The sequence below is a fragment of the Theropithecus gelada genome, chromosome 3 (assembly GCF_003255815.1).
Source record: "Theropithecus gelada isolate Dixy chromosome 3, Tgel_1.0, whole genome shotgun sequence".
Lineage (NCBI taxonomy): Eukaryota > Metazoa > Chordata > Mammalia > Primates > Cercopithecidae > Theropithecus > Theropithecus gelada.
In genome coordinates this window covers 13506383-13515868 of record NC_037670.1, presented here as the reverse complement: position 1 = coordinate 13515868, position 9486 = coordinate 13506383, and the positions used below count along the sequence as shown (strand labels likewise).

At 38.6% G+C, this 9486-nt stretch overlaps 1 protein-coding gene across 1 annotated transcript in view; it reads right to left on the bottom strand.

Annotated features, from left to right (window-relative positions):
• Window positions 1-661: 661 nt before the first annotated feature.
• The window catches only part of LOC112621193 (cytochrome P450 3A8), a 95605-nt gene continuing 86780 nt past the window's right edge, over window positions 662-9486 (bottom strand). Inside the window, exons 11-13 of the mRNA XM_025380517.1 lie at window positions 5360-5586; window positions 4140-4302; window positions 662-1908 (exon numbers count right to left, since the gene is read on the bottom strand). Of these exons, the coding sequence (XP_025236302.1) occupies window positions 1813-1908; window positions 4140-4302; window positions 5360-5586 (486 nt within the window). The 3' untranslated portion in view covers window positions 662-1812. The remainder of the gene's footprint in view (window positions 1909-4139; window positions 4303-5359; window positions 5587-9486) is intronic.

Sequence of the window (9486 nt, the reverse complement as noted above, 5' to 3'; positions counted from 1 at the left end):
TAGCCCTATCAGTGGAGAGAACTAGGAAATATATGGGGTTTTTTTTTTGTACATGCACACAAAAACATGTATACATTTATGTCTATATCTGTCATTGATCTGTTATCTATCTATTACCTATCTAAACCTCTATCTATCTAGAAGAGTATGAATATACACGAATACTTCCACTCCAATCTAATTTCACAGGATTCATGCTAGTTTTCTCCCTTTCTGAATCCATGACTCCCTTCTGCAAAGGTAAGAAGCCTGGCTTCCATCATCCATAATATATTTACATATTTGATCAATTCCCTTTATGTAGCCAAACCTTGCCCATCCCTTCCCACTCATGGATGCCCTCCTCACCTCGTGTGGGTTCTCCATGCCATATTTAGGCTCTGGCTGCTCTTGCAGGCCACCCTTCTGTGTGGACCCTTTCTCTGCTTGCTTGAACTCCCACACCCAGGCAGGCTGTTTCCACATGGACACCCACTTGGTCCTCATCCTACTTGGTCTCTGACTTGGAACCACCATGACTCTCTTCTCTACCTTAATGTGTGGCCACCATCTGGCTGCCACCCACCTAATGCCTCTAGGACTAAATTATTCAAAAGGGAAAATAAAGGAAGAAATAGGAAAAGAAAAGGAATGAGTACTTTTAGCCATTTTGCCCAATCAATTGACCAATCAACTGTTTTTTATTAAGTGTTCTTTGCATTAAGACAGTTAGGAGTTGAGGACGGAATGCAAGAGGTGTAAGAAAACTTTTTCTGTCTCCCAGAAATATGAGGGGAGATGGGCGGAAAACATTATATCGAAACTAATGATATAATAATGGCTTCAGTTGTATATTACAAAATAAATGTACTACAAAAAGGCATAATTTTTTTTTTGAGATGCAGTCTCATTCTGTCGCCCTGGCTGGAGTGTGGTGCTGTGATCTCAGCTCACTGCAGGTTCAAGCAATTCCCCTGCCTCAGCTTCCTAGGTAGCTGAGATTACAGGCGCATGCCACCACGCCTAGCTAATTTTTGTATTTTTAGTAAAAATGGGGCTTCACCATGTTGGTCAGGCTGGTGTCGAACTCCTGGCCTCAGGTGATCCACCCACCTTGGCCTCCCAAAGTACAGGGATTACAGGTGTTAGCCACTGTGCCTGGTCAAAAATGTCATAATTAAACTATGAATATTCCTTCTAAACAATGGGCAAAGTCATAGTGGATTAACTCTCACCTATGTTAATAATCAAATTGGAGTTCTGACAAAGGCCCCACATCAACAGTGATTACAATGATCTGAATATTTACTTGTTGGTTCTCAGTCATTCAGTTCTATAGATTTCTCATTAATGTGCAGGAGATTATCTGATAATACTTTTGTAAAGAGGTTTTTATTGGTTTGCTTAATATAAAACTTAGTATAGAATACTCCAGATATAACATGTGATATAAATGTCACTGTTAGAGCCATCAAAATAATTGTTATTTTCATTAATGATTGTGGATGAAGTTTTTAAGAAATGTTTTCTGTTATCAGAGCTCAGGAGGAGTTAATGGTGCTAACTGGGGGTGGTGGAGATAGTCCTATGAGAAGAGAGAAGCCAAATCTACTTCCCCAGCACTGATTTGGTCATCTCCTTTACATTACCGAGTATAACACTCTATATAGACTGTGAGAGAGCTCAATACATGTAGAGAATCCCCGGTTATTTATGCAGTACGTTGGATAAAGCCCATCTTCATTTCAGGGTTCTATTCACAAAGTAAGTTGAAGTCTCTGGGGTTCTGGGGCACAGCTTTCTTGAAGAGCAAAGCAGAATTCCTTAGGGAAATCAGGCTCCATTTACAGTCCCATTCCTTGACTCAGCCATTAGAACAATGGGTTTTTCTGGTTGAAGAAATCCTCCAAAGCGTAATTTCAGGGGGATCTGCAACAGTTAAATAAGCATATTGAGTAGCATTAAATAAAGCAAAAGTAGAAAGTATAACATCAAAGTAAAAAAATGCATTAATAACAATAATGCTTTGTAAACATATAAAAACTACTTTCAGTATTATAAATCTTGTATTCCTTATACTTACTCTATAAGATGTGTGAAGATTGTATAGTGAGAGCATTCATCATCTATCATTTAACAAAATATTTATGGAGCACCTATTCTGTGCAATGCCTGACCTCAGACAAATTCATGGGAATCCGTGTTCTTTTTGATTTACATTTTAAGTAAAATGGATGAGTTTTAAAAATTTAAGTCAGATTATTAGGCATGATGGCAAACTATTTTTGAAGAGTCATATAAAGTTAATTTTGTGTATGTTGAAACTTGCAAGGTAATCCTGAGTAGTTATTGTACATTTTACTTATATGGACAGTCTTCAACTTCCAGAGTCCCGTAATTCCTCCCAATTGAACCCATCTAGTGTAAAGATGGGAAGACACCTTCAGGAAGCATCATCATTTTATTTTTTAACATTTTCTCTTGGTTTCCAAGGGTAGTGCAAGTGGGGAACCTCTCAATTCTTACAGTGTTTTGACTCAACTTTTAGCCCCATTCTTATGGAGACAGACACTGCATCAGTGTTGAGGGAACACAACAGAGTGATATTCTGATCTCCATGGAGTGATGGGCAAAAAAATTGCCATGGAGATCAAGAAGTGCTATCTTGAAACTTACAAGTGAGTACCTTTCCCATCCCAGGTGTGCCAGAGGACTACTTTCTCTGAGGGCTGCGTCCCCTGTCTAAGCACACATGCAGGATAGCTACATAGCTGGCCTAAAGCCACAAATAATGTGGAATATGGAAGTAATATGGAAATCATCTCTATCTTTTTCCTCTCCTATGTAGAAAGCCTGCTTAAGGGGTGGAATTGCTTAATAAATACATGAGACCTAGAAATAAGATTTATAGGGTCTTGCTTAATATGAATAAATGACATCTGTTTTTTAATTTCTTCAGAGAAAAGATCCCAAATCTTTTTATAAATATAATATCTTATTATTTAAAACTTTCCAAAAGGCATGAATATATTTTCCCTGCAGGCAGACAGGCACGTGCACATGTGCAAGCACAAACACACATGCAAATACATGAATGTCATTTGTTAAATGTTCACATTAAAAAACTTAATATTTGTATGCAAGCCAATCAACTGCACATCACTCCTTAAACATTTACCAAATGACCAAATGCTTGAATTAGATTAGGTCGCTTGCAAGGCACCACTGGCATATTTTAAAAGGAACAAAATGACAGGATATTGTTAATGGATGGGGGAAGACATTCTTAGACACAGAGAAAATATAGAGAACAAAACTCAATGATTTAATGGCAAATTATGAAATTATATGATAATAGTCTCCAGTAACCAATAACAGAGCAGAGGAGTAAATGAGCCCTGGACTAGGTCGAGAAGACACCTTGGAGAGCTTGAGAATTGAACTAGATCTTGAAAGATAAGAACAGAATGAGGAGAAGAAAGGGAAGAAGATTAATAGAGTTATAATTGGGTTGAAAAGGAGCCCAGTTGGATAGAGCTAGGCAACTGGAAGGTAAGGTCAGTAAGGATGGCCTTGGACCATGGTAGTCCTTCATATCCAGTAGAAATACCTTAGTCATTTTCCACCTTGGCTTCACATGAGAAGCAATTGGGGAGCTTTTAAAGCCACACTCTGGGCAAATTAGTTTAGAATTTCTGAGATGTCCCAGGCATCATGAATTTTTAAAGCTCACTGGTGATTCCAATGTACAGTTAGTGGTTGGGAGCCACTGTCATGAGAGGGCTTCTACAAGTTCTGGGAAGGAATAGCACCATTCAAAAGACAAAACAAGATAGTAATTGCTCTTCATGATTGTGCAAAATACTTCCCCATCTTTCCAATTGACTTGAAACTGAATTTAAACCTTGCTCAAATTGAAGGAGACTGCAGATAGTCATGCCATGCTAACCTACATTGATGTTACATGATGTTTTTAATGCTACAGCTTTTTACTGCCAGAACTGAAGCACCCTTAAAGATCACTGATGGGCCCAAATAGATTCCTTGGCCCATAGAAGAAATTAGTAGAAGAGTAAATAGGTGTGTTCTTTTTTAAATATATAGACCTTCAGTTAAAATAATTCTTAAGAAAACATTATTTATGCAGAAAATTGACTGACCTGTGTTTCTTTACAAGGTTTGAAGGAGAAGTTCTGAAGGACTCTGATTAGAGCAAGTTTCATGTTCATGAGTGCAAACCTCATGCCAATGCAGTTTCTGGGTCCATTTCCAAAGGGTGTGTATATGTAAGGATCTGTGTTGTCCTTGTTCTTCTTACTGAACCTGGTTCCATATTGGTAGATTTTTAAAAAATTAATGACATAATACCCCTAAGAGTTACATGTTAGGGTTTCTTACTTAGGGCCCACTCCTCTACTAGTAGTACACAGGATACTTTTGTGGACTGGTCATTGAAATCCTGCTATGCTTATTTTACTATGAGAATTGTAAGCTACAGATCCTTTCTACTCCCGTTACACTATAGGAGGTTTCTGTCTTGTTGAGAGGAGATAAATAGTGTTGCAAAGAATATTTATTTATAAACACTCAGATTATATTCAGGGTGGTTATGTGTTCACACTATAAAGGCACATAAGTGATGAGACTGATGGAAAAGTAGATTCCTGCCTCAAGATACATTTATATTGGTCATGAGGAAGAAGAAGAAGAAATCGTCTTGCACTATTTCAAAATTGTTATTTTGCACTTTATTCTCATCTCCTCTCTTGTTTTTCTAATTCTCCTCCTTCTCCTCCCTGTCTTGTCTTATCCCTCCTCTCCTCCTTCTGCTCCTTCTTCTTCTCTCCATCTCTCCCTCTTTCTCCCCCACATCTCCATAGAATAGTTGAAGTCAGATAATGTACATGAGTGTATGATGCTACTGTAGCAGTGCAAAGCAGTATCATCACTGCTTTCTTTGTCTATCTGTTCCACTAAGCTATAAATTCTTTGAAGATTAGACCTATGTTTTTTATTCAAACTTGATTCCTAAATATTTGATTATATTAAGAAAAAAATGTTCATTTCTGGGACATAATAATAGCATTGTGATCATGTGTTTTTAAAAGAGTCCTTATATTTTGAACACTTATGGCCCATAAGGACATAACTGATGACCTTCATTTTAAGTTTTTGGGACTGTGGGTGGTTGTAGTTTTCTTTTATCTAGTCTATGGTTTGTAAAGTGTGACAATGATCAATTTCATGAAAAAAAACTTTTAAAAATAAAAAGACAAGCAAATGATTGTACTAGACCACGACTGTCCTGTAGATTAAGAGAGGCAGAATATGCTTGAACCAGGCTGGTTCAGGGAGGACTGCTTTCCCAGTGGCCTTGTACCTTTCAGGGAGGAACTTCTCAGGCTCTGTCCAGTGCTTTGGGTCATGATGAAGAACATAGGTTGGAATCATCACCACCACCCCTTTGGGAATGAACATCCCATTGATTTCAACATCTTTTTTGCAGACCCTCTCAAGTCTCATAGCAACTGGGAATAATCTGAGCGTTTCATTCACCACCATGTCGAGATACTCCATCTGTAGCACAGTATCATAGGTGGGTGGTGCCTGGTAAGAAAGAAACAGACTTGGATAAACTGAGATTTTGAATTAACTTTTAACTCAGTCCACGCAGTACTATTGACATGTTAGAAGCTCCAGAGAATAACTCATACTGGTAAAGGATCATAACATTCATAAATTGTTTTAATAACTGTCATGCCCATTGATGTGCTCCACGGCCCACTGAGATGTGTGGAGGAGTTATGAAAGTGGGAGACATTCGGGACGGTTCTCACTCCAGGGACAGAAATCCTTAGCATAACCATCTAGTGGTTTTTCTTTCTCATGGAAACAAACGTGACTAATAGGCTATGAGCATTAGCATCAGATAAAATATGACAAAGTGATTGTCACCTTTCAAAAAAGAGATCACGTGTCTGTAACCAAGAAAGTGAAAAGAGATATTAAAAGCAAATTCTCTGTTGCACACAAGGACTATTGGTCAGAGTCCTGCTTCGTAATTCTTTTTGTTACATATACAAACAAAAACAGCTACTAAGCAGGATTTGTATTGTATGTATGTGTGTGTAGATATGTACACATGGATATATACACATATATACACACATGTATATATATACACACACATATATATACACACATATATACAATACAAATGTATACGTACACATATACACACACAAGACTTTTGTTATATTCATAAAATATGGAAACACTATATTATATAAAATCAATCTCAATAATTTGAAGACAACTAGTCCCTTGTATCCCAAATACGACAAAAGAAGGTTCTGGTTGGATGTTACCATGATTTCAGTGCTAGTGGAAATTATAAAGAGGATAGAACCCCACACAGTCCTATCCTCACTTGCTGAAACAGTCTCCTAGTTGTTGCTCCAGGGCTGAACTGTAATCTCTGAAGAACATCCCTTTGTGTTCACCTCACTGCCACACCCAGGCGGAGATCAGGTCTTTGCACCCCAACTCCAGCCTGGGTGACAGAGCAAGACTCCAACTCAAAAACAAACAAACAAACAAACAAACATAAAACCCACAGGTTCCTGGGCCTACCAGAAATGAGAAGGGGCTGCCCAGGGCCTAACAAGGAAGAGGCAGGGACCATTGAGGGCCATCTGGAGAGACTCCAAAGTGTCCCATCTATCCAGAGACATGAAAAAGAAGGCATCATGCCCAACTCATTCCATGAGGGCCACATGATCCAAATCAGAAAAAAATCAGGACCGCAAAGGAAGATGGCATGCCAGTCTCATTCATGAGCATCAGCACAAAAATCCTGAACAAAATAGTACCAAGTCAGAGACAGCAGTGTTCAAAGATGATACACCATGACCAAGTTGAATTTAAACCTGAGGCTCAAGAATAGTTAACAAAGTATAAATACCAATGATTTCATCAACAGATTAAAGGAGAACAATTATAAGATCATCTCAACTGTTTTAGGAAGAGCCTTTGATAGTTCAGTAATAATATATTAATAACATATGATTATATTCAACTCCCATTTATGATATAAAAAGCCTTCAACAACTAATAGCAGGGAATTTTCTTCATCTGATGAAAGCATCTACCAAAAAAAGTTAGATAAAACATTATTCTTAGTAGTATAAAAGCATTATCCTGGTATACCTTCTTAATGTTTACCATGTGCACAAATTACCTTTAAAACTAGTGACTTTTTTTAAACAAAAAAAATCCTATCAATTAACTTACTTTTTCTGTAATTGAAAAGAATATCATAACTTGTCCTTGTCAGAAGTTCAGCTTGTGATTCACCTGGGGTCAACACAGGGCAAGGTTTAATAATCCACTGAAGTAATTAAACATTGTAATGCCTCATGGGGCTGCTTGAACTGACATGACTTCAAGGGCACCGAGAGGCTGCGGGAAAGCAGAGGGTCAGCAAGTTCATTCAGCTGAGATTATCTCAGTTTACAAACTGGAGTTTATGACCTTTAGTTGGGATATGAGTTTCTTTGACTATCAAATGAGAGGAATGAACCAACTCTCCAGAATAAACTAGCATCCAGCATTTTTGCATGAAGTTCCAAGAGGACCCCAGGGAGACATGTTACTAGGAAGCTTGCCAAACCCAGTGACTTTCCAGGGGGCCTGCCCACCCAAGTGCAGCCCATGCCTGACACCAGCCCTCAATGCCCTATTCTGATCGGTTACATGGTTATCTCCAGAACCATGGGCCCTCTCTATCAGTGTGAATGGGTCTCCACTCTGCCCAGTGCTATGACACAACACAGGGGAACAGAACCATAAGGGAAAATGAAACAAGACCTTCACCGAGGCAGTCATGCCAAGACCCCGGATGGGGGTACTTCACCACCCGGAGGAAACTGGGGAGACACCAGGAGTTCTGGGAAGGCAGAGATAAGGGGATCTGGAACTACCTGGGGTGAAGTCTTCCTAAAGGAATGACGGTTTGCATTATCATTGACAGAGAAGTGTTTGGACAGAAGAAGGGAGGGTAAGAAACATTTCAGGCTATGAGAATGGTCCAGCTTTATTTAGTAATAAAAAGTAGAAAAAGTAGAAATTGCTTTTAACATTATGTATTGAATAAGCAAGAAATGGCTTCCCAATCCTTTTCTTTATCATTATTTTTATTGTTTAGACAGAGTCCTGCTGCATTGCCCAGGCTGGAGTGCAATGGCACAATCATGGCTCATTGCCACCTCAACCTCCCAGGCTCAAGGAATCCTCCTGCCTCAGCCTCCTGAGGAGCTGGGACTACAGGCATGCACCACCGTGAGTGGTTCATTTTTTGATGTGTGCTAGAGATGAAGTCTGATCTCAAACTGACTTGCCTAGGATGGTCTTGAACTTGTGGCCTCAATGATCCTCTTGTCTCACCCTTGCAAATGACTGGGATTATAGGAATGAAACACCGAGGCTGGCCACTTTATTATTAACAAGGTTAAATATTTCTGTATTTTTGATAGCTGTGTTTCTTTTTTGATAAATTGCTCATGTCCACTCAGCTCTGCACCCGGTGCACAGAACAGACATCTGCAGAACTCTACACCCCAAGTCAACAGAATATACATTCTTCTCAGCATCACATCGCACTTATTCTAAAATTGACCACATAATAGGAAGTAAAGCACTGCTCAGCAAATGTAAAAGAACAGAAATCACAAAAAACTGTCTCTCAGACAACAGTACAGTCAAGTTAGAACTCAGGATTAAGAAACTCACTCAAAACCACACAATTATATGTAAACTGAACAACCTGCTCCTGAATGACTACTGAGTAAATAACGAAACGAAGGCAGAAATAAAGATGTTCTTGAAAACAATGAGAACAAAGACACAATGTACCAGAATCTCTGGGACACATTTAAAGCAGTGTGTAGAGGGAAATTTAAAGCATTAAATGACCACAAGAGAAAGCAGGAAAGATCTAAAATTGACACCCTAACATCATAGTTCAAAGAACTAGAGAAGCAAAAGCAAACATATTCAAAAGTTAGCAGAAGGCAAGAAATAACTAAGATCAGAGGAGAACTGAAGGAGATAGAGACACAAAAAACCCTTCAAAAAATCAGTGAATCCAGGAGCTGGTTTTTTGAAAAGATCAACAAAATTGATAGACTGCTAGCCAGACTAATAAAGAAGAAAAGAGGGAAGAATCAAATAGAGGCAATAAAAAATGATAAGCGGGATATCACCACCACTCTCACAGAAATACAAGCTACCATCAGAGAATACTATAAACACCTCTATACAAATAAACTAGAAAATCTAGAATAAATAGATAAATTCCTGGACACATACACCCTCCCAAGACTAAACCAGGAACAAGTTGGATCTCTGAATAGACCAATAACAGGCTCTGAAATTGAGGCAATAATTAATAGCCTACTAACCAAAAAGACCCAGGACCAGATGGATTCACAGCTGAATTTTACCAGA